Genomic DNA, 25,247 nt, shown 5'->3' with positions numbered 1-25,247 from the left:
TCCTTTCACTGTTCATATTTTTTATCTTCTTTTTCTTAGATAAGTCCCTTTAACATTTCATATAATAAGGGCTTGGTGATGATGAACTCCTTGAATTTGACCTTGTCTGAGAAACACTTTCTCTGCCCTTTCATTTTGAATGACAGCTTTACTGGATAGAGCAATCTTGGATGTAGGTCTTTGGATTTCATGAGTTGTAATAGTCCTTTCCAGCCCCTTCTTGCCTGTAAGGTCTCTTTTGAGAAATCCGCTGACAGTCTGATGGGAACTCCTTTGTAGGTGACTGTCCCCTTATCTCTTGCAGCTTCTAGGATTCTCTCCTTCATTTTAATCTTGGCTAATGTAATTATGATGTGCCTTGGTATGTTCCTTCTTGGGTCCAACTTCTTTGGGACTCTCTGAGCTTCCTGGACTTCCTGGAAGTCTATTTCCTTTGTCAGACTGGGGAAGTTCTCGTTTATTATTTGTTCAAACAAGTTTTCCACTTGTTGCCCTTCCTCTTCCCCTTCTGGTACCCCTCTAATTCGGATGTTGGAACGTGGTTCTAACAAAGTCTTGGAGGATCCTAAGCTTCTCCTCATTTTTTTGAATTCTTGTTTCTTCATTCTTTTCTGTTTCATCATTTTTTTTCTTCCTTCTGGTTCACTCCCCTGATTTGAGTCCCAGTTTCCTTTCCATCACTATTGGTTTCCTGTGCATTTCCCTTCATTTCACTTAGTGTAGTCTTCACTTTTTCATCTAATTTACAACTAAAATCAACCAGTCCTGTGAGCATCCCGATCACCAGTATTTTGAACTGTGTATCTACTAGGTTAGCTATCTCTTGGTCACTTAGAATTATAGACTCTGGGGCTTTGAGCCGTTCTTCTGTTTGAGCCATAATTTTTTGGTTGGGTCACACCTGTTAAGTATGAGATTTGGAGCCTTAGGTGTTCACCAGGGCGGGGCAACCCAGTTGCTGGGTTGTGATGCTGCATGTGGGGGTGGGGTCAGAGAGGGGCAATGGCATTTTTTCCGCTCTCTCTCAGAATTTGGTCCCCTCTGCTGCTTCCTGCAAGCAAACTGGGCCCCCCTGGTGCCAGCTCCCAGGTGTGTGAGCCTGTGCACTCTCCAGGACCCTGTGGGTCTCCCCACCAAACTGTGAATCTGGGAGCTTCTCCCAGCACCTCTACCCCGAAAATTTTTCCAATTGGTGCTTTTAGGCTTTAATTCCTGTCGCTGGGTCCCTAAGCTGCACGGTCTGTCTCACTGTTCGCTCCTTCGCTTGGTTTATCTGCGCGCAAATGTGTGACTGGGGTCAGTCAGCCGCCTTGTGCCCCCACTGGGTCTACCCATTGCCACCCCACACCTGGGATTGGCCATCCGCCGCCTGCGCGCCTGGGTGGGTCTGGCCTCTTTTTCCTACGAGACCCCGCTCTGCCAGCTGCTGACTCCGCCCCTCTTACCCGTCTGGCTGAATGGTTCATTGTTGTTGGACTTCCGTACAGTTCAATTTTCTGTATTTTGGTTGCATTTTTGTTACTAAAACTTTGTTGTCTTTAAACCTGGTTGTGTGAGGAGGCACAGTGTTTCCACCTATGCCTCTATCTTGTAGAAATTTAAACTCTGAGTTTAAAAAAAGGTTTACTATAGCACATTTACAATACACATATGTTGACAGAGGTAGAGCTGTTTTTCCAGTTATTTAAGTTATATTTTTTACCTTTAATATCAAATGTACTGAGATCACAGGAAGGCAATTTCAAAACTGTGTTGAGGATATTGGCAGAAACATCTCAGCATCCTTTCTCTCCTTCCTCAACAGCAGAAACTGGAGATGCTCAGCTGGCCCATGGCCACTGTGTTAGTCTGGGTGTTATGAGAAACAGATGTTAAGAAAGAATTATATATGCAAGGAACTTATTAGAGGGACTATCTGTTAGAGAAGATGGGGAGGGGGCTAAGGAAGACAGGCAGGACCACCAGGCTACTGAGCAGGCCTGTCCCCACGTGCAAGGGAGAAGGAAGGGAAGGGAAGGGAAGGGAGGAAGGAAGGAAGGAAAAAAAAAGGTAGGTTCTTAAACTCCAGCGTGGTTCTAACAAAGTTTTGTAAAGCTGTAAGGTAGGGGTCACAGACAGGTGAGGAACCAACTGGGCCGTACCATACCGTAGGAAGTGAACAGCAGGAGAGTGAGTGAAGCTTCATCTGTATTCATAGCCATTCCCCGCTGTTTGCATTACTGCCTGAGCTCCACCTCCTGTCAGATCAGTGGTGGCAGTAGATTGTCATAGGAGCACAAACCCTACTGTGACCTGCACATGGGAGGGATCTAGGTTTCGTGCTCCTTATGAGAATCTAATGCCTGATGATCTGAAGTGGAGCTGAGGCGGCGATGCTGACACTGGGGAGGGGCTGCAAATACAGAGCATCATTAGCAGAGAGGTCTGACTGCACAGAGACTGTGGTACATCAATTGCTTGCAGACTCATATCAAAACCCTATCAGTGAGTGACAAGTGACAATTAAGCTGCATCTGGAGGCAGGCTTTAAGCCATACCCCAGCCCCCAGTCCGTGGAAAAATTGTCTTCCACTAAACTGGTCTCTTGTGCCAAAAAGGTTGGGGGGGACTGCTGCTGTAAGGGGTCCCTGTGACAGGCAGATTTCAGAGGTGACCTCCAATGACCCCGACCTCCTGGTACCCACACCCTTGTGAAATTCCTTCCCTGTGAGGGCAGACCCAACCTAGGACGAGGTTCTAATGACTAGAATATGGCAAAAGTGGTGGGATGTCACTTCCATGATGCTACAAAAGACTGAGACTTCCTCCTTACTGGACTCTCTCTTTTGCTGATTTTGATGAAGTTCTCTTCAATGTTGGAAAGTCCCATGCAACAGAGGACTGAGGGCAGCCTCCAGCCAACAACCAGGAAAGAACTGAGGCCCTCAGTCCAATAGTCTGTGAGACACTGAATCCTGATAACAGCCACTAGGTGAGCTTGAAAGCAGATCTGTCCCTGGTCAGGCCTCGGATGAAACCACAGCCCTGGATGGCACTTTAATTCCAGCCCTGTGAGCATCCTTGAAGCAGAGGACCCAGATAAACTGGGTCCTGACCCACGGAAACTGTGATGGAATAAATGTGTGTTGTTTTAAGCCACTAAATTCTAGTATGATTTGTTATATAGCAACAGGTAGTTCATAGAATTCTCACCCAATGTTGCCCATCAGCGGACTCCTAGAAATGAGCTTGCATTAGTACTCCTGATGTGTTCAGTACTGGCTGGGGGCAGCCTGTAGGGAGAAGAATCTCACTGCAAATGTGCTGGTGGATTGAACAGTGCAGTAACTTACATCCCCTGCATTCAGAGATCTGAATGCTGCAAAAGATTCTCAGAACAAAGAGCAATTTCTCATTGCTGCTAAAGATACTCAGAACAAAGAGTATGTTTTCCATCTTCCCTTGAAGCTTGGATGTCATTGTGATTGTGTTCCAGTCAATATAGTGTATGTGCAAGCCATATATACAACTTGCAGGAAGTGTCTTTTAAAAAGAGGGTTATTTCATCTCAGTCCTTTCTCCTGTCTCGCTGGCTGGAATGTGATGAGATGACTGGACATAGGCAGCTGTTTTGGACCATGAGACAGAAGCCATCTGTGGAGTGTGATGAAGCTACAAAACAAAGCAAACTGAAGCCCCAAAGATCACGAACTGCCTAGTTTCACTGGAGGAAGAAAGAAACTTTTGACTTGTATAAATCTGTTCTTGTTTCTCTGTTCCTTGAAACAGAACTTAATTCTAACTGAAAAAAAATCTACATTTTTCTATGTGAAGTCTGAAGGTTAAGAGAGTAAATATTTCCTAGAGAATAAATCATGGCACTAAGAAGAGTTAAATTACCTAGGGCTATTACTGGAAGGTAATATTTATTCCCTACGATGAGGGTGGTGGTGGGTAGATCTCACCTTCCTATCGTTAGGAGGGTGTCTCTCTGGGCAAGAAGAAAGACAGAAACCACTTATGTTCATCATGGGGAGTCTCTGAGAACAGCATGTGAAAAAGCAGCCAGGCACCCCCGCTCCCCTTCTGTGTGCCAGGCTAAGCACATCGGCCTCAGAGGTTAACAGGTTTGTTGGATGAAGGGACTAAGAAGGAAACCAGCTTGATTTTAATTGTCTGCTAAATCTGTTGACAACTAACTTTCTTTAAACTAATTGTTTTTGCAGCTTTCAAAGATGGAGGACATGGTAAATTTACCCTTTGCCAGACTTGTCACTGATTCACCCTGGAACCACACCTTGGCCACACGCTGTGGGGCAGGTGTTTACTGGAAGGGTATGGTGGTTGTCTCTGATGAGTTTCAAAACGTAAGTCGAACTACCAGCACACCTCTGGTGACAGGTAGATTCAAGAGAGGATGGCAGCGGGCAGAGTCCGGCCTCCCTCTCCGAGCCATTGGAAGAGTGGGAAAAGCTGGGGAAAGCTGTTAGCAGGGGAAGCCGGTGCGGCAGGAGACATGGCTGGGCGGAGAGTGCGTCTGGGTAACACTCTCACCCCTACCTTGTGTCCCCCGTGGCATAAATGCCGAGCTGAAACCTACTGTGTCAGCAATGGGGCCTGCTGTGGTGAGGTGAGGGACCCTCCACAGGGCCTGGCCAGGGACAGAGGGACAGAGGCGTGGGTGGAGGGAACCTTCTCAGTGTTATGAATCTCAAGAGGGCCTAGGGCTTCGCTTTCTGTATTCCTCTGATAAGGGATATTTTCCTGTCCCATTAAGAGAGTTTGAAACTGTTCCCAGTCTCTGTTAAAGAGACCAATACCCTTACAAAGAACAAAGCTTTTTGAGAACAGTTTAAACAATGCCTCTGAACATGTTTTTATTATAGCATCAATGTCTGCCAAAATTTTAAGATCAAAGAATTCTGAATAGATTTATACAATGCTTTGCAAAAAAAATTAGTGAATGCTTTACAAAAAACCTACATTTTTTGGAAGGGCATGTCCAGTATTAAATGTTCAGGGTTCCATTGTTTTTTCTTTGCCCACTAGGGAAAATAGTTTCGGGATAAACAATTTTTTTACCTTTAAATAATTACAAAAATATTTTGGTAACATATATGTAACATAAAACTTACTTGTAAAACCGTTCTGAGGTTCCCAGTGGCACTGAGTGCATTTACTTTGGCGTGTAACTGTCCCTGCTGTCTGTCTCGGAGAGCTTTGTCCGCTAAACTCATCTGTGGGTTTTTTAAGATGCAAGTTGTGCCAGGGACTTGAGAGTCCACATTTTCGTGTTGACTGTATTTAGAATTGTTCTACCCTTCTGTATAACTATCACACCCTTGTTTGAATACAGGCAGTCAAACATGACTCAGAGGATAAAGGGAAGGGAAAAGCAAATGTTTATTAAGTGCCACCAAACCCCAAGCGTTGCATATTCTGCACAACAATCTGTGAGACAGAACCTGTTGTCCCGTTTTCCAGAGGAGGAGCCTGAGGCACAGAAGAATCAAGCAGCTTGCCCAAGTTTGTGCAGTTGGGACGTGGTGGAGCTGAGACTCAACCCCGTCTGTTTCCCAGTGGGACCTTGCTCTCGGATGGAGGCAACTTTTAGCCCAAAGGAAAGAAGGAGAAAGGGGTTGGGTGAAATGTGAATGTTGGGACTGTTGGATTGCTAGTTACTCAGAGATACTTCCAGAAAAGTGTGGTTTTTGCCTTGCTGGAATTTTTTAAGGGCCAACAGTTGTCTCTTTTCCTGCCTCGTGAATCCTTGGACTGAAAGGACCTCTACAGGGCTTCTGTGATTTGTGTCCACATTAAAGTAGCCCCATTGTCGCCTGTCCTGTGAGGTAGTACACTAGGGACGAGATAAGGAAGGGGCAAGCAGAGGGAGCTAGTGGCAACGGAACTCCATGGCAGAGGGGTGGATGTCTGGGCGGGGCCGCTGCTCCTAGACATCCCTGTTTTGCTCAGAACATTATAGCTGAGCTGGACGATGCGAGTGCTGAAAAGGAAGCAGGTGGCTTCTTCCTGGATACAGGGATGTGCGGACTTTGCCAGAGAAGTCTTATCCTCTCCAGAGATAAATCAGAAACGTAGGCCTCACGTCTAACTGAATTCTGCTGCTGCTCCTGGGGCTGCTTCTTAGGAAGGTGTGGTTAGAGTTAGATTATGGTATGATACTAATTAATTTTTGTCAGCCTCTGTAATAGACATTGTATAATCTTCTAACGACACGGAGACTTAACAGGAGAGGGGACGGAGGTTGCATGGCCCAGAGCGGGCAGAAGCGGGACTTCGGCCCTGTGCTCCACACCTGTGCTCGTTTCCACCGTGACGCTCTGGCGTCTAGTGTTGAAGCCACACTCACGTAGGCACCGAACTTGCCTCCACGCTTACTGCCCTGTGCTCTCTCATTAAGTCTCAGTCCTGTAGCATTATGAATAATGGGAACTGCACTACCTAATTCCTTGGATTGCTGTGAGGATTTAGTAAAATTATCCACATGAGAACGCTGGCTTGATTGTAGGTACATGTTACAGGTTGAATTGTATCCCCACTGAAAGACACAATCCTAATTCCCAGTACCTAAGAATGTGACCTTATTTGTGACCTTTTCAGCAATTATTAGATTAAAATGAGATGATTAGAGTGGGCCCAGATTTCATATGACTGATGTTCCTAGGAAGTTGGACACACAGACACACCGGCACAGAGGGAAGGTGATGTGGAGACGGCCAGGGAGAGGCCGTTTGGAGACGGAGGTTTGGAGTGATGCATCCGCTAGCCGAGGAATGTCTGCGGACACCAGAAGCTAGGAGAGGCACAACGTAGCTCTTCCCTAGCACCTTCCGAGGGAACATGGTCCTGTCACTACCCTAATATTGGACCTCTGACCTCCTGAACTGTGAGACAGTACATTTCTGTTGCTTGAAGACACTCAGTTTGTGATACTTTGTAACAGCAGGCCAACCAAACTAATACTGTGCACAATCAACGCTTTTTTTCTTCCCTAGACCATTCATTTCACCAAAATTTAAACCAGGCATTAGAGATTTGTTCAAGGGTGAACACGACCTTGTTTCTGTTCTTGGGATGCTCGTGTCCTGAGAGGGCAGACAATAAGCAAACGATTGTGGTGGTAGAGTGTGGTTAGTGTCTCGATTCAGTCAAGGCAAAGGGAGGCTGCTAGGGGAACCCTGGAGGGGGACCTTGACCCCAGCCTGAGCGTCAGGGAGGGACAGCTTCTTGGACGGAATGATATTCCAAAAGTGAAGTAATGGTGTTTGGGATAAGAGCAAGGCTTTCATGGAGCAAGATTGTTAGTGACTTTTTTGTCGTTCTAATGGAATGTGCTCAGTTCCAAATTGATATGAAAATAGGGCAAAAATCAAGATTAGAGAGAAGCCTATGTGTTTGGTTCACTTAGCAGTTTTGACTCCGGAATAAGTTTTAGCTAGGGTGCCTTCTCGGGAAGTGGCTGGTTGGTAATGGTGAGTGGGAGTTGAGGTAGGGCAGGGCGATAACGAGATGGGGGCCATCAGTCCACAGGCACAAACCAATGTCTTCCTGAGGCAGAATATTCTCTCTAGGGAGCTCTCTTTCTTCAACATGCACCATGCGGAGGGAGAAGACCCCAAAGCCTGACCCCGGCCACCGGGTGTAGGGTGTAGGGGCGGAGGGAGACGGGGGTTGGAATCCAGCATGTGCACACTCGCCACGCATGTGTCCGGGCACGGGCCTGTGTCTGCCCAGAGGACCAGCTCCCCTTCGCTTTGCATGCAGATGGCACCTTCTTGCCGAATCGTATGCCGCTGGTTCTGGTTGCACTCGGAATTCTGGTTCCTGATTCACACAAAGGTGTCATCCACCCTAGTGCTGGTTCCAAGCATGGCACTTGATCTGGCTGCACGACCTCTGTTTCTGTGAAAATAAGTCTGCTGTGCATGTGGAAAGGCTGCCGGAGGAGTCCCCAGCACACAGTTGGAGACTGGATCCATGGCGGTTCCACCTCATCAGCTAAGTAACTACCCACCAGGTAACCCGCTAGTCCGAACCTTTGCTGTGTGGCTTTTGGCTCATCCCCCTGAAGCTGAGACCATGTCTGGTTTGGGTGAAGGTAGAGAGCAAAGGACACAAGAAAGCTAAAGCTGTTGGCTAATAAATGTGAGTTATACACATTGTCTGCGTAGCTATGACAATGTCCTCTAAAAATTTCATTCTCATCATGTGTAAAAATGTCTAATACTTTGTAGAGAACTCTGTGCCTCAGACTTCTCTTCTGGACTGCACCGCAGATTTTCCGTGGGGACAGGCAAGGGGCCATGCTGTGGGGGTTGAGGGCTGAGCTCCAGTCCAGAGCAACAACAGACGGTGGGCCCCGATCTTCTCATCAGGAGGACAGTGAGGAAGGGACTCTGATCACAGCAGAAACGATACATCCTGCCCGTCTTTGAGCAGAGGGAAAACCGATACCCTGGGGATAGCGTGGAGGTTGCCAGTGGGTCCAAATGGACGTCCAGAGGTCAGTGTGGAAGCAGAAGGAGCGGGGGTGGAGCACGAGTGAGGAAACGGGACTCCAGTTCTGCTGCGGGCCTGGGGCAGGAAACGCCTGTGCTGCGCAGCCCTGGAGTTCCTTCTGTGTTGCCTGCGGGTTCACAGGGCAGCTTAATAACATCGCTGACTTATCACTCCACTGGGGTATTACAGAATCTCTTCGGATCTCTTCAGACTCGTCTCACATTCTCTGTCGGTTATTTCTGGGCACCCCAGTCAACTTAAGCAGTTCTGTCCCATTTCATTCTGGATCACGCTCCTCCCTGGGCTGTGCTTTGGGGGAGGGGGAAGCACGGTGCCCAAGCTCAGGCCTGGTTCTCCGTCCCATCTTTGTGCTGGGTCTCCCTGGGGTTAAGGAACCAGCCAAGCTGTGCCGCAGCCTCTTGCCCACCCCGCAACTGCGTTGCCATGGAGGCCCCACAAAATGCAGCCTGTGCCCTGGAGTTTCCCTGAGTTCTGTGTGAAGTCAGCCCCTGGCTCAGCTTCTCTCCCCGGAGGCTCTGCCACGCATCCCACCGGCTGGGTGGGGACACGAGAGGCCAGGTCCTCCTCTCGGCCACGTCTGCCCCCAGGAGCCCACCCACAGGGTGAAGCCAACGTCATCACTTCCACCCCTCAAACATCGAGAAAAGGTGGCATGTGTGCTTGGCCAAAGTGAGGACTGATTTCCTTCCGAAGTCGTGCTGAGTTTTGATTCCTCAGTTTTAGAGCTGCTTCTCCAGCCGTGAAGGGCACCTGGGAGCGGGCTCCCTGGGAGCACGAACAGGTGCCGCTGGCTCTCAGCAACGACTCCAGTGTCCTGTTCCTGATATTAACATTCTGGAAGCCTGAATGCAGCTGTGAGACATCGAAGCCAAAAGGTAAAATACTCAACAATAGAATCCAATTGAATATTGAACGGCAACAACAAAACACCTGCAACCAGACAGCCCTCAGGTATGAAAGTGAGGGGGTTAAAACAACAGCACGAAGAACAGGTAGTTGGTACTGTGGGAGGCAACAGTGGACAAATCCAGCGTGACTATGAAAAACTGTGGCCAGGGAGCAAGGCAGGATCGAGAAGCAGCTTTCTCTCCTAAGTGCCCCCAGGTGTGATGTTACCCACCTGGTGCAGGGAGTCCTTACCAAGAGCTTGGACTTAGCCAGCTTGGGCTTGACACCAGGGGGCCAACAGGAGTTTCTGCATGACAATGTCTTTCAATTCCTTTCATTTCATTACAAAAGATGAGCTGGAAAATGAAATAGAAGGGAAGTGTTTGTGTCCCCAAGAAGTCACAGGTAGAAACCTAATCCTCAGTGTGGTGGCCTTTGGAGATGGGACCTGTGGGAGGTGATTAGGGCATGAGGGTGGAGCCCCTGTGAATGAGATCAGTGCCCTCGTCAAAGACACCTCAGAGAGTGACCTCCTCCCCTCTGCCACGTGAGGACATTCAGTCCATCCACCTCGAGGACTTCCAGCCTCCAGAACTGTGGGAAATAAATCTCTGTTGTTTGTAAGCTCCCTCTTCCATGAAATTTTCATCAGAGCAGCCTGAATGAACCGAAACAGAAGGAATGGCCATAACAACTCTGTTCCAGACCCTGGCAAGAGTGATGGCTTCCAAGTGTGACTTTTTTTCTGGAGCACCACATCAGGCTCTGACAAAGCAATGTGGGAGAAAGCTGAAGGACACCGAGGCCCATCGGCTGTGGGCTCCACTCTCCAGGCCTCTCGGCCCTGGGCCCCTGTAGGGGCTCCTGTGGGTTCCATGTCTTCCCGAGTTTTTTAGCACCTCCTTCTCATCACCCTTAGACCAGCTGTTCCCCACCCTCTGCCCCCAGCACTACAATCTCTGTTCCCCTCATGGAGCATCTGTTGGGGTTTCAGTGCTGCCTCCTTGTTTAGGCGCCCTTCCCGGACTGGCCTCCCCATCTCTCTCCTTCCCTCATTTGTCCCATTCCCCTGGAACCTTGCAAGAACCCTTGCCTACTGGCCTGGCTCCACACCTTCCACCACAGGAGGGAACTCCAATAACATGAGTCACACACGAGAAAGGGGTGCATGAGAAGGGAGTTGTTCGGGAGGGTGACTAGCGGGCCCTTTGGTGGGGGGCGGACCTGGAGAGAGATCCGGGTCCACAGTGTGTAATAAGCACTTGCTGATTTGTTTAGTTTCAGGATCACAAGTAAGCGTTCACAGAAAAGCTTGTGCTTGGGTGAAAGTCTCTTTTATTATATACTTTACTTAGTCTAAAATGGAGTTCTCTACCGTATCAGAGGCACCAGGACCTCCAAAGCCCCATCCATCCTTCGAGGTCCAGTGCCTGTGCACTCCACCACCGAGCCAACACATCTGTCAGTCCTACAAAACCAGTCTCCTCCTTCTCTTTTGGTATAATACCTACCATGGGCTACCCACTACGAGAAATATTTGAAACTTTCTTTCTTCTCTTTTCCTAAAATATAAGCTGATTTTGAACAGGGATTATAATATATATTATTCATTTTTATATTCTATGTTCTAGATTTTGTATTCTGTTCAATGCAGTAGCCAGCAAGTAGTTAGTGCTGGACAAATATTTACAGAAGGAAGGAAGGAAGGAAAATAGAAAGTGAGAAAGCCAGATTATCCCAGTCCATTCATCCAGGTAAGTTTGAGAGTGAGCGATCCAAGATTTATTTGTTGAAGAACATAGTGGAGTCCCTCCAAATAATGAAACTCAAATCAGAGTCTTTTTCTTTTTTTGCTGTGCTGTCATCTGTGAATTTATCCAATCCCTTTTAGCCTATTTTGTTTTTAAGATTGTTTGCTACTTGACTTAAATTCTGCAAGCCCACAACTGAAACGATAAAGTGTTCCTTATCCTATAGTCTCCCACTGAACAGCCAGGGCAGCCACTCAGCTAGAGGGAGCCTGGGATGGAGTAGGACAGATTGGAATCCCAGCCTGCTGGGCTCAGGCGCCAGGAACCGGGGGCCAGTCTCCTGTGATTGGTGACCGCACCTTCCTCTTCTGCACCCGGGGTCATTGCATTGACCCCCCTGGGCTGTTGGTGAGATTAAGGGTTGAATGCAGGTGAAGGTGCACACACATAACAAATGCTCAAATAACTGGTAGCTTTAATAAAAGATTGTTGCTATTATTGTTGTTCTGCCTCGTCAGATGTCTTTTTACAACTTACACATATTAATCTTTTTAGTCTACCTTTATATGGAAATACTTAGTGTCCCTTTGATCACTTCAGTCATTTTCTCTGGGCTCTTTTGGAATGCTCCTCTACCACCTCTGAGTGGAGGAGAGGGAGGGGAGCCGCAATGAAGTGATGCGGGCGTACATGGCAAGGGTGTTTTTCTCCTCCATCGTTGGTTTAGTTTCAGGGAACCCACAGAACTATCAGCTTGGTGAAGAGCTCATTGTTTTCAGCTAAAAGAACATTGATGTGTACATTCTCCTCAGCAGTGAGGAGACCAAGATACTGGAGGAATTTCCTCTTTCACACATTTTAAAGGAAAGCTGGCTTAGAGGAGAGAAAAAAAATTAGGCTGGTACATTTGAAGGCAGCTGAAGGCTTCAGTTCCAAAGGAACAACTGGAGTTATTTACTAACGAGATGAAAGAGCTCTCTTCCAACCCCTCTGGAACCACTGTTCGCCAGACAAAATGATCGGGAAGTCAGAGGAGCTTGCTTTGCTGACTGAGAAACCTGTCGCTGCTTCAAGTCTGAAATCAAACTGCTGCCTTGATTAGCTCTCTCTTCACAAGTCCCCTAAAATTAGGACGTGGCCCTCCCCACTCTCTCACTAGCTATTTGGGGTTATTTTTTCTGAAGGCACATGTAATTGTTAAATTTGCAGATGTTACATTTAGTTTTTCATGTCTTGGATCTGTATCTTTTTTTTTAAACAAGTTTAATTAAATATTACACACATTTCCTTTTATAGACCCCTTTAGCCTGGTTTTAATGTTTCTGTTTGGGGGAAAATTGGTAACTGAAGGTTTTTCTTGACTTCTTCTCTGAGTTAATACTCCAAGCATATAGCTCTGCAATGTGATCCCACCACAGGTATAATAAAACTAGCTACACTTAGAAGAAGCCAAGGTAGCAGGACTTACAAAAGCCATGTCAGGACTTACAAAGAAATGTGGGCTCTGGGTGAGAGCGGTCCCACCACTGTTTGCCAGATAGCGTAGGAGAGGTAGACTAGGAAACAGGGCTTCAGTTCCACAGGTGAACACCCCCCAATTACAGACTAATGTTTGTGTCCCCTGCAAATCCATCTGTTGAACTCTTAACTCCCAAAGTGATGGTGTTAAGAGGTGAGCCGCTATGAGGTGATTAGGTGATTAGTGACCGTGTAAAGGAGACCTTGGCGAGCGAGCTCGCCCCTTCTGCCACGTGGGTGCACAGAGAGAGGCTGTCTGTGAATAAGAGAGCAGGCCCTTGCCAGACATCAAATCAGCCAGCGCCTCCTTGATCTTGGACTTCCCAGCCTCTGGGAATGTGAGAAATAAATTTCTATTATTTATAAGTCACCCAGTTTATGGCATTTTTGTTATAGAACCCCGAAGAAATGAGGCACTACCTTATAATAATAACTCACTTTGATTGAGTTACAAGACAGGTACTGTTCCAAGCACTTTATGTGCATTTTTTCATTTGATTCTCACAGTATTTCTATAAGGTAGGTATGATTATTGTTGACACTTACAGATGAGGAAACTGAGGCTCAGAGAATTTAAGGCACTTGCTGAGTTAATGGCTACGGAAGTTAGAACTAAAAACTGGCCTGTATAATTCTACATGTGTTCTGGACTCCTAGTGTCTTTCCCCTTTTTTCACTTTATCTTTTTCACATCCACAGTTTCTTCTTAGGGAATAGTGTGGTTCCAGTTAGGGGTACTAACTTGAATCTAGCACTGGGGAGTGGATCATGTGACTAAGGCTAAACCAATCAGTGAAAGGCCAATGTGATGGGTCAGGGGTGGTCATGTGACCCAAGACATTGCAGTCAAAATAAAGGGCAGGGTTTTGAGATAAAGTTGTCTCTCTCCCTTTCTTTTGTATTTTGCACAAGTGTGAAATTATTTGTAATTATAGAAAAGATTGTGTGAGGGTGAAGGTGATATTCAGGAAGGTCAGAGGTGAAAGAACTGCAGAAAAATAGAGGTGAAGTGCTGAAAGTAGCATGAACTTCTGCAGCAAATCATGGCTGACACCTGAACCCTGGGCTCAGCAGTCACGGGGATCAGTGAGGTCCCATATGCATAAGTCCGATTGAGTTGAGTCTCTCTTTCTCACAGACCAAACATTTTTAGTGACATGATCACACTATCCCAAGTGAATTTTCAGAATTTTGCTTGGATCCTAGCTTGGCAAAGCTTCCCTTGGGCACTGGCATTTCCTTTAAGAAAAAAAAAGGTGAACACAGAGAGATTAAGATTGTAGAGGGGAGAGGAGTATGTGGAGATAGACGAGGGTATAGAGGGAATAAATGGTGATGAAAAAATAAAATAAAAAAGTAAAAGCCTATTGAAATAAAAAGTGTGAGTGTGTGTGTGTGTGTGTGTGTGTGTGTAGGCTTGGGGCCCCAAACGACTGGAGCTGGCTGATTTCCCCAAGAGCTCTTTGGTTCTGGAGGCATAGTGTAATCTTGAACCAAATTGAGTTTTTGTGGGGGAGAGGATTTAATTGAGGAGAGACTTTTAGAATATTTGATGGTGATTTTGAAATAGCAAACTCTGTGTATGAGAAAATGAGAAGTAAATTAAGTTCTTTGTGTACACTCATCCCTGTCCCCAGGTGCACACACAGACGTGCCCCTAAGAGAGCTGCCTGGCGCTGCCCACCTCCTCAACACTGCCTGCTGCCTGGAGGCCAGTGCCAAATGTCACCTGAGTTACCACGTCCTGCCAGAGTGTTAAAGCGGGATAATGAGCTTGGCTGCTTCTCCTACCAGGAATGTTTGTATTTCAACAGGAGACTTGTAAACAGTAAGCAATTTTCTCAGCTTGCAAGAGTGGAACTCATAGTGAAATTTAAGGCCCATAACAGGACACGAAGGACAGATGAATTTTGGGCCAGAGAAACACTTTTTTTTTCTCTCAAATCATGCATCTTTAGTGCCACTGCTGTGTACTCAGTCATGGCTACAGTTAGCCCTGTATGTGAAATTCCTTCTTTAACTCAAAACTCCAGCATCTGAAACTCTCTCTCACACCTACATGTACACACAATGTTGAATTTTTTAGAGGGTAAAGGCTAGGAAGGGAAACAGCTGAGCTGCAGAAAAATAAGAGAGAGCTCACCCCCTCCTGTGCCCCTGCCATCGGAAGGCTGTGGTGGCTGTCCTGAGCCGTGGAACATGAGTGTGCCCAGAACCCATGTGGGGCCTTTGCTAGAACAAAGGTGTTTACCAAGCAGGGAGCAGAGGAATGGGTTTCACTGGAGGCCATGGTGAAGGATCAGAAACTCAGTTTGCGGTTTGTGTATAAAACAGTACCACCCTGAGTGTGGAGGTTTGCTCCTGAGCCTGGTACGGCCATAGCTGGTCTTTTCTCCTGAGCACTTAGGGGCATAGATGAGGACACTACTGTAATTTTGCCTCTTTATAACCCAGAAAACCTCAGATTCTGGTTTTAAAGTTTTGATTCACCTGGCATATGGGCTGCTATACTAGGTAGTTTAATTATATACAGAGAGTAATTAAGACAATGAACATTTTTAAACTATGATTTTAATCTTAGTTTAAATTTCTCCCCTTTCAATCTCTAATGTAGTGGCACTTTGAGGAATAGAAAAGTCCTAAAGATAACAAAGTGAACTTAGTCACCTGATTCTAGCCCCTTAGTGGGAACAACAGGGCTGGACGGACACGTTGGGCACAGGGAGCCTGGAAGGAGAGGGGCAAAGAGAAGGGCACAGGACGGTGAAGGGGCCGTGGAGCCCACCATTCAATCCTGCACATCCTGGGAACAGGAGAAGACGGGGCTGCCGACAGGCACCCTGACAGCAGACAGGCACCCTGCTCAGTACCAAGGGCAATGTGGCGTTTCCGCACTGGCCAACGTGCAGCTTTTTAATATTTCAGAGACCACAAGCTCCATGATGGAAGGGACGGTGTCTGTTTTGCTCCCTGGAGTATGGGTGCAGGGCCTGGTTCATTCTGTTCAGCAGTTATCCATCAGGTAGGACTCTGGTGTCACTCATTACGAGGTTTCGTCGGCTTCCCCACCCTTGTGGTCTGAGGCGCAGGGCTGGCCCAGGGGAAAGATGGGCACCTGTCCCCAGTGTTCTGACTTTAGCAGCACCACCGTCCTGCTGAATCTCTTAGCACTATGTGTGCTGTGCCAGCCCCCGACCGTGCCTGGGGGAAATTGCATTATAACTCCAGGACTATACTCAGAGTCTTGGAAGAACCACGAGAAGTGATTTTGGGCCAGCTTTCTTTATTCTGGGTAAATGAGGAAGCACTCCTAAGGAGCTGAGAAGCACTGCATTTGGTGGGAGGTGGCCATTTGGGGAAGAATGATGGACCCTCCAGACTGCTCAGTGAGTGCTAGAAGGCTCCTTAGAAGCAGGTACTTTCGGGCACTTCATTACACTTGTGGAGCCGGGGGCTGAAGTCACACTGGCACACTCAACAAGCTCCTTGAGGCTCCTTTTGTAGCTGACTTGTTCTTCTTGCACAATAGGTTCAGGTTAAAGAGCTTGCATTTCCCACAAGGCGGATCGCCATGCTGTTGAGCTGCTCAGGAACAAATGACGGTAGCATTGGCACAGGCCACCATGGGGTTGTTGTTATTATACAGTTTCAGCAAAACCTGGTATTCTCCCTGAAAGGGACACAGGGAAAGTGTGAGGTGTGCAGCCTATAGAACAATCAACTGTTCAGAAAATAGTTATTAAGCACCATGTATGTGCAGGCATTGCCCTAGACACTGCAGATACAGTAGAACAAGGCAAACCAAGTCTCATCCTGTGAAGCTCATGGGTTTGCTGGGAGGGACGGACAACGCATGTGACCATTAGCCAGGTATGTGGTACATCACACGCCGATGTTACAGAGAGAATTCAAACAGGGACAGACGCAGGGCAGGGTGGGATGGGACTAGTGCCAGCTGGCGATTTTAAGTAAGGCAGTCAAGGCAGGCCCCGCGGAGAAGGCACAGGCCCAGGCCATACTGCCCTGGGGGCTGGTGCTCCCGAGTTCAGGAAGAGTGAAGATGTCAGTGGGCCTTCAGGGAGAGGGAACCACAGGAGCAGGGAGAGGAGAGGAGACCAGGGATGGCCTCACTGGCCATGGGGTTGCTGGCTTTGACTCTGAAAGGGACGGAGGCTGCTGCTCAGGACAGGGTTTTCCCCAGAGGAGGACTCCTGTGGCTGCCTCTAGCAGAAGGCTGTGGAGAGAGAGAATGGCAGCAGGCAGGGCTCATTACGGAGGGCAAAATGGCATCAGGGGCCCACGTGAGAGATGGTGAACACTTGGAGCAGATGATGGAGAGGGAGTGGGGGTTGGATTCTGAATAGCTTTTGAAAGAAGAGCTGACATGACTTGCTGAGGAAGCCCATGTGGGTGAGAGAGAAAGAGAGGGGTTAAAGGTGACTCCAAGGATTCTGGCCTGAGCAGCTGGAGGACAGTTCATTTGCTGAGACAGAGAAGACTTCTAGGGGAGCTAAATTCTCCTGCATGAAAACAACACTCTCTGTTGCTGCCTTTTAGGGTTTCTTTCTGGAACAACACTCCATAGAGCGATCCTTTTGTCTGCATGTAGTGTCTGCCGCACAGGCCTGTGTGGAGCTGCAGAAGGAACCCAGGGGTTGAGCACATCTGTTTTGTTCCCGGCAGAACCCTGCCCAGCCCCCACAGGCCCACGTGGCGTCTGTAGACTCAGCAGTCTGGAGAAGAAAAGCTCGGGGTGGGTGACTGTAGTGCTACGCAGGGCAAAGGGCCCATGAGGGAAGGATGCAGAAGACTCCTGGCACATTTTTGATGTGCCTGTCCCCAGAGAAAGGAGAGGATTTTCATCTGTGTAAGCCAGAGGGAAGGAACACATCAGACAACTGGGTAGAAGCTACATGAAAGGTAATGTTTGTTAGGAGAGACACTTCCTAGCAATTAGCAGAGGTCCAGGAACAAGCCAGTGCCTGCCACTGAAAACTGTATTCAGGACACCCAGGTTCTGCTCGGCATGGTGATCAGGGTGTGAGGATGGATTGGAGCCCACAGGCACCATTTAACTGGAGGACTCTGTGATGTATAGGCTCCCGTGGTCTGATTGCTCAAATATCAAGCAGCTGAGATTTCAGAAGAGCGTTTGTTAACCAAAGTGGTGTCAAAGTTAGAGAATAAATAATAAGTAAAGACCAGCTCAGCTTTGCATCTGATTATGTTTCATTATCACCATCATTATCATTATCTGTTTTTCTTTTAACTGTCCCTATGCATGTAAGTACATACTCTATAAAATTATTGAAAACAAAATGAAGCTTTCATTTTTGCTTTATAAGCCTAAGCAAAGATATAGTATTTAAAGGAAGGGTTTCTAGATTGTGAATTATAAGATATACATACTCTGGTTTAACTAGCAAGAGTATTTAGGCACTGTGCCCGACTCTAGGTGGGTAGAAGGACAGGAGGGGCAGAGCAGGGATGAGGGACAGACGGCAGTGGGTTTTCTGCTGTTGAAATGAGCACTGACTTTGTGAGTTAGAGGTTTGTGGTTCTTGGCACTTATGCAGTTCAGGCTACACCTACAAGTTGCCCATGAGCTTTTGGAACCTCGAGGGTCTCAAATTCTAACTCAGAAAGCAGCAGTCATAGACAGATGTAGAGTTCTAGGCAGGACTGAAATCTGAGCCAAGGGACTCCTTCGGTTAAAAAGTAAGGAATACCAAGACACCGAAGGTTGATTGCTGAGTGGAGTAGTTTTCAGCCAAGCAGGTACAGAATTAGCTCAGAGCCCCTCTCTGGGGGATTTGATGGGAGGAGAGGATCTTTCAAAACCAAAAAGCTTTGCACTGTTTCTGTCCCATATTAGGAAGCAAAATCTTTGAGCCTGGCTGGCTGGCTTTCAGCCAGGGAAGCCTGAGCTGCCTGCAGCTGGTCCTGGGCCAACATGGGAGCCCATGTGGGGATTAAGGCCTCCAGCTGCCTCTGCTGCCATGTGACAGGTTGCATGTGTCCTACTCGGGTGTCAGCTGGCTGGGACAGGGTCAGGGCTGGGGGGATTTCTGCTTCCCAGGCCCAGGCCTCAGAATGGGAAGAGGCAGGAGGATCAGGAAAAGAGAGTCTGTGAGTGGTTAAACACTCAGACCCAGACCCAGGAGCCCTGACCACACCTTTGCTCTCCTGTTGGCCAGCAATCTCGTTGAGCACCACTGTTGGTTGAACACAGGTACTGCACTCACCCAGGGGTCCTGGCATAAAGCCTTTTTGGACCTCAGGTAAATTTTCTTATAAAGAAATTCTGTGACTGCAAGAAGTTCTTTTTTGCCCTCTCTTTCACAGCGATTACTAAAGGGAACTGGTTTATTTTTTTAAAAAATTCAATAATGCAAGATGGAAATCAATAGTTTGCAAATTTTAAGTCAGACTCCAGTGTGTGTGTGTGTGTGTTTGTGTGCACACGTGCGTGTGTGGAGGGGTCAGAAACAAAATGAGGAAGGAAAAAATTCAAATAAAGATTTAAAGAAAACTCCATCTGGAGAATTTGGGCCCCACATTCTAGAAGTGATGAGAATTGGTTGAATTTCTACTGAAAGGCTTGCAGAGGAAAGTCTGGAGAAGAAGAACCCCAGAGGGGGAGGGAAAGGTAGGACCATTCCCAGTTGCTAGATCAGTGCTGGTGGAAGTCCCAGAAGGTCTGGAGACATGATGGCTTTGACCTTAGGAGCCCAGAGGCTGGGATAGAAAGGAAACATAGAAGAGAAATGATACTAACTTAAACAAATTCCATATGGAGAAGGAGACCATTTTTCAGTCACATACTAGTTTTGGAAGACAGGATGATGTTAAAAACAAGAAATTAAAATTATTACATTTTTGTGATTATTTTTACATTGTCCCATAAGATTCTCTCACAAGTAGCAAGTGAAATGTATTGCTATGTCAGAGCTGCTTGAATCCATCTATCAAAGTCACATTATTTTGAAAAAAGTGGAATTAGAGGAAAGCTCAGCTCTTGGCTGTGAGGCTCAGGATATGGGCACTTTATTTACTTGGTAGCAGCCCATGAATAATAGTGCAAGGATGGTAACATTTAAGTCCTCATGGTTGTGTGTTTCTCCCTTGCTCTAAGCGGCCAGCCTTACCAGCACGAATGACAGCGAGCCTCTGCCTGCCTCCCAAACGCCCTGCAGCTCCAGCCACCCCGGAGTCCTCCTCGAAGATACAGCAGTCCTCCAGGGACAGAAGGCCTGCCTCCCTCTAGCTGGAAGTATCGACCCAGAAGATCCCCCAGGGTCTGACAGGACATAGAGTGTTAAATACCAAAATGACAAGACAGGCCAGTGTGTTAAACATTCGCAAGTGCCCACTTTGAAGTATCCACTTTACGGAGGATGGTTTTCTTACTGATGGCCTATGAAGGTTGAATTGTTTAATTCCCTGTTCCTACTCCTCCTCCCCTCCTCCTTCTCTCCCATCACCTCCACCTTCTTCTGCTTCAAGAAGCTGCTCAATAGAATGATTAAGTAACAAAGCAAAATAGAAAACCAAAACCTTACCTTGGGAATATCAAATCCAGGATTATTGACAGGGCCAGTATAATAAATCTGTTCTGAAAAATACACAAAACAGACACAGTGTTATTCAACCATTTAAAACCAAAACCTATTTCTTATATTATCTGTGCTTGCCGTGCCCTGGGGATCCAGTGATGAAGAAAGAGCTCTCTGTCCAAACACTGTTTATATTCTAATGAGGAGACTGACAGTACGTAAACAGAGAGGCAAGACAGCAGCTAGATTTAAAAAGTGCTAGAAAGAGACATGCAGGTAATTTGAGTGAGTCGGATGGCGTGACAGCTAAGAGGCCAGGCTGCAGCCGGACTGTCCAGGGTTAGATCCTGAGACCCTCTTTGATCATCGCTTAACCTTGGACAGTCACTGTCTTCTTGGGCCCAGTTTTCTTGTTTTTAAGATGGTCTAATAAGGACAATAACAGTGCCATTTCATCCATTCATGAAAAATAAAAGAATTAATCAAGGTAAAGCACTAATAACAATGCACGGGAAGCACTCAATGAATGTTTGCTGAAAGTACAAACATGGGGAGATGCCATGTCTGATGGGAAGGTTGGCCGGGGAAGGTGTCTCTAAGGGGATGGCCTTGGAGCTAACTCTGAGGGAGGAGAATGAGGCAAAGGAGAGCTGGGAAAAGAGAACTTCAGGGCAGCAGGGTAAGGACCAAGTCCCTAATATGGAGAAGAGTTTGGGAAGGAAGGACAGAAGGGAGATGAGCCTGCTGAAGCATAGTGAACAAAGGGGCCTGTGTTGAGAAGAGATTGTGAAAGTTGAGGAAAGACAGATATTTCAGGACCTTGAGGACAGGGTAGGAAAAAGGAGGTAAAAATCCCAATGGTAAATGTGTGGAGAGACCTAGAGTGGAGCCCATCCTGTGGCTGAGGTGAGTGATGGATCGGTGAAGCGTGGTGGTACTGATGGAGAAAAAAATGAGTACAATCAGGACAGGACTTACTGATGAGTTGCACGTGGAGAGTGAGAACAAAGGAAAGTTTGGGTTAGAGAATCTGGGTAGATAGGGGTGCACCTTACTGAGATTGGGGAGCCTGGGGAGGAAGATGTTTGGGGGCAGGGCCGGTGATAATAGAACTCTATCTCTAGGTCCTCGAGAGCAGCTGGGTACATGAATCCAGAATTTTAGGGGAGAGCTAAGGGAGAGAGCTATGCACATTGGAGTTATTAACATGTATATGGTGATAAGGCCATGGAACAGTATGAGACTCTCGCCACCTCAGGAAAATAAAATCAATAGGTGGAAAATGGAAAAAGGCCAGAACCACTCCTTTCAGGAGTCAGGTAGAGGAGGAGAAGCCAGCCAAGGTGACCAAGAAGGAGTGAGTGTGGAAAGGAGGGCAAGCAGAGGTGGGATCAAAGAAGCCAGGAGATGAATGATCTTCAAAAAAATGAGGGTATAATGGACTGTGCTGAACGATGCTAAGTTTGTTTCAGATAAGGAAAAAATGTGTAGTAGGTTTGGCAACATGGATGTCATATAGTGACAAGATCATCAGGAGAAGATAAGGACAAGTGCCCAAATGGGGTGGGTTGAAGAGTCCTTTGGAGGTGAGGAAGTGAGAACGTTTTTCTACAGAGAGAAGCAGAAAAAATGACTGACAACTGGAGGAGGGTAGGGAGTTGAGTGGCTTGTTTCTTTAAGGTGAGAGATACATCACTGTGTCATTTGAATGGAATGATCTTATAAACAAAGAAAGTAAAGATGCAGAAGAGCATGAATAACTGAAAAAACGCAGTGTTTAAGAAGATGGGAGGAGAGGGATTTGCCATTGAGAGGAGCAGAGAGATTGGTCCCTGTGGGAGTTGTGGGAGACAAAACAAAGCAGACCAGGTTCAGAGGCAGATACATTTGTAGATGGCCAATGGACAAATGGCAGGATGCTGGTCTGTTTAGTTTTGCTTTCTCAGTGAAGGTCATGGGCAAAGATGTAAGGGAAACTGAGGGTGAGAACTCTGGTCCATTGAGGAGTAAGAAAATGGTATATAATAGTTATGGACAGTGGGGAAGTAATTTACTTGAAAAACACAGTAGGCAATGTTGACTGTTTTTTGAGGTTCATGGCCATGAATTTAAAGATACTCTGGTTATCTCAGATGTGTTTTTTTTCTCAGCAATGTTCAGTAGCTTTGATGCAAAACTAGAGAGGGTGGATGGTTGGATCTGAGTTTTTCTAGACAAAAGTGATAAGGAGAGAAAGGCAAGGCTGCTAGGAATAGATTCATTGGAAAGCTTATAAAAATGGCATGGAATCTAAGGACAGTGAGGAAGAAAATGAAGGCAGGAGGAATTGATTATTAGCAAAAATGTGAAGTCAGTTAATGGATTTTCTGGTATTGCAGTTAAGGTCCTGGAATAAGCAGCTGGATGATATGGTGAAACAGGAGGGCAGAAGGCTTAGCAATGAGATTTCAGAAGTGGTGCATTAACTGGTGATGATAAGACGCAGAGTTGACATGGGTGACAGGTGGAATGATGGAAATGGTCGTTGGAAGTAAGGAAGTTAAGGCACTGAGGCATCATGGTCTCATGGGTGAGACCATTCTAAGTCAGCAGAAAGGATGGAACCTTGTCCAGCTCCTCGATGGTGACTGCCTCCTCTGGGATTTCCTGGCACTGCACACGTAGTGTACTAGAGGCAGAGGCTAAAAGCACAGACTCTGGGGCAAGACTGTTGGGCTGAGCTTGAGTCTTGACTCCTCCTCCTCCTAACTGGGCAAGTCACCCAACATTTCTGTGCCTCAGTTTCCCTACCATAAAATATGGGTACTAATAACATCTACCTCACAGGGTTCTTATGAATATCAGTGGATGAGTTAGTACATGTAACACTTGTAATAGCATCTGGTAAGCACCCAGTAAGTATTTGCCATTAGTATATTCATCCACCAATCCATACTATTGGGGGACCATCTAAAACACACCATGCATTCTTCTAGGTGCTGGGTGCAATAGTATATGAGACTATTATGTGAAACTTTTAAATCATTGACCACTCAGAATTGTAATTCTTTGTTATAGGACTATTTCCTTCACTAGAATGGGCTTTTATGCCTTCTTGTTTGCGTGGTTCCAAGTACATTGCAGAGTCTAACACACAACAGGGTGTAGTGTATGGTTCTTGAATGGGGTTATAGAATGAAGAGATCCAGAGTCAGTACATGGGTTTGCCAGCCAACTTCATTCTCACTCCTGCTATTGCGGTCCTCTACCTGAGGAAAGGGCCTGGGCCTGGGATGTGCTGACACCAGAGACTGGACTAGGGAATGAACCAGCCTGGTGGTGAGGGTGGAAGGATGGTGGAGGGATGATGGAGGAGGACGGAGCTGAATAAATGCTTATTGATGGTAGTTACTGAGCTCTTTTAATGACAAAGGGACTTCCTGCTTCACACAGCACCTATTTCATGAATATTTGGAGACAGACCAAACTCCATATTAAAAGGGGTTTGGGGCCAGGGGCAGCATGGCTGGTGCATGAGCAGCCATCCATGTGGAACAATGCTAGGAGTTTGAGGATAATCCTTCTTTAAAAGGCCTCCCCAGGTCAATCTGAGATGGAACTTCTACTAGATAATCATTCTTAACACAGAGTTGGGCTTCTGTCAAATGCCCACATCCTCAACGTGTCTATCTTTGCCTCCATGGTCAATTCCTGGTAACTTGCAAGGAAAACATGCAAACATGGTGTATGCCAGATGGCTGATGTTCCTGTTTAATTGCACTGTGTACACTGGTCCATTCATTTTTTAAAGGAAATGTATATTTCGCTGTGGATGTAATGAGTTTTATTGGAAACTACTGTATGACATGGCATTAGAAATAGAGATGTTAATATTCTGGATCCTGTCCTTAGGAATGGTCCAGTGCACCTGGAGAAGATGCAATAACTAAACTATACAGAAAGTTCTTGTATGAGGAGTGTGTGGTGTGTGTGGGCAGTGTATCCAATAAGTGCAAAGCGTCCAGGGGGTCTCCTTGGGATTCATATGTGCCCCTGGTATGTTGCACAACAGGGGGGCATACCATTCATATTACAGACCAGGTCAGTGGTGCCCCCTGGAGTTGAGCAGTACAGTGCCCCAGCTCCCAGTACATGATTTCATTTTAGGAAATTATCTCTTTCCCAGTGGACACTCTCTGACCCAAACCAGGACAGTCTGAGCCAAGGGAAAAATGAAACTTGTTTCATTTTAACTCACCAGTCTCTAGAGCTGCCTACTTTCTGCCTGGCATAGCAGCCTTCTGACTGACTTCTGTGACTCCCGTGACTTCTGTGACTCCTTTCAAGAAAATGCCTTTGCTCTTGTTGAGTGGAATAGATTTCTATCTCCTGTAACTCAGGGACTTTGACTGCTATTGGCATGAACAGCACGGCTCAGGAGCAGAGTCCAAGGATGAGAACTGGGTGTTCCCATCCATGTCTGGTCTGACTGGGTTCTGTGGACATGCATTACACCCATTCTTTGTTTCTGCTTATTCTTCTAAGGTGGCATGGTGCAAACGACTTGACCTTGGAAGCACACAGACTTGGAACCAGGACCCACCTCTCCTACTCACCAGCTAAGTCTTGGTGGGCAATGTGTTTAACCATCCTGAGACTCAGCTTCCTCACTTGGCAGAGTAGAAATAGGAGTGCCTGTCTTGCAGGGCATTAAGAGGACTTAAGAACTTGTACGTGAACTCACTGAGCACAATGGGGTCCCCAGTAAGGGTAGAAACAAAAGTCATTAATTGTATTATTGTTCAGTGGATATGACATAGTGAGACTCACTTGGCAGATGCTGAGGAACAGCCCAAGACTAGCTTTGGGAACCTTTATGCCAAGCCAATGAATGCAACTTGCTAAAAACTGTTTCTTTCTTTTAAAAAAATTTCTCCTTAAGAAAAATGGATGAGTATGGGTCTTTGAAGAATACCATTGGGATGATATTAAACATTTTATTGTGCTCATTTAATGGTCAGAGATGTGCTAATTT

The 25,247-nt window shown here is 46.7% G+C and overlaps 1 protein-coding gene across 1 annotated transcript in view; it reads right to left on the bottom strand.

Moving 5' to 3' along the window:
• Positions 1–15,943: 15,943 nt before the first annotated feature.
• Positions 15,944–25,247, bottom strand: part of LY86 (lymphocyte antigen 86) — a 68,815-nt gene continuing 59,511 nt past the window's right edge. Inside the window, exons 4-5 of the mRNA XM_037045365.1 lie at positions 20,240–20,292; positions 15,944–16,347 (exon numbers count right to left, since the gene is read on the bottom strand). Coding sequence (XP_036901260.1) covers positions 16,264–16,347; positions 20,240–20,292 — 137 coding nt within the window. The 3' untranslated portion in view covers positions 15,944–16,263. The remainder of the gene's footprint in view (positions 16,348–20,239; positions 20,293–25,247) is intronic.

This window comes from Sturnira hondurensis, unplaced genomic scaffold (genome assembly GCF_014824575.4).
Source record: "Sturnira hondurensis isolate 20B ecotype Veracruz unplaced genomic scaffold, ASM1482457v3 Scaffold0004271, whole genome shotgun sequence".
NCBI classification, from domain to species: domain Eukaryota; kingdom Metazoa; phylum Chordata; class Mammalia; order Chiroptera; family Phyllostomidae; genus Sturnira; species Sturnira hondurensis.
This window is presented reverse-complemented; position numbering and strand designations above follow the sequence as displayed.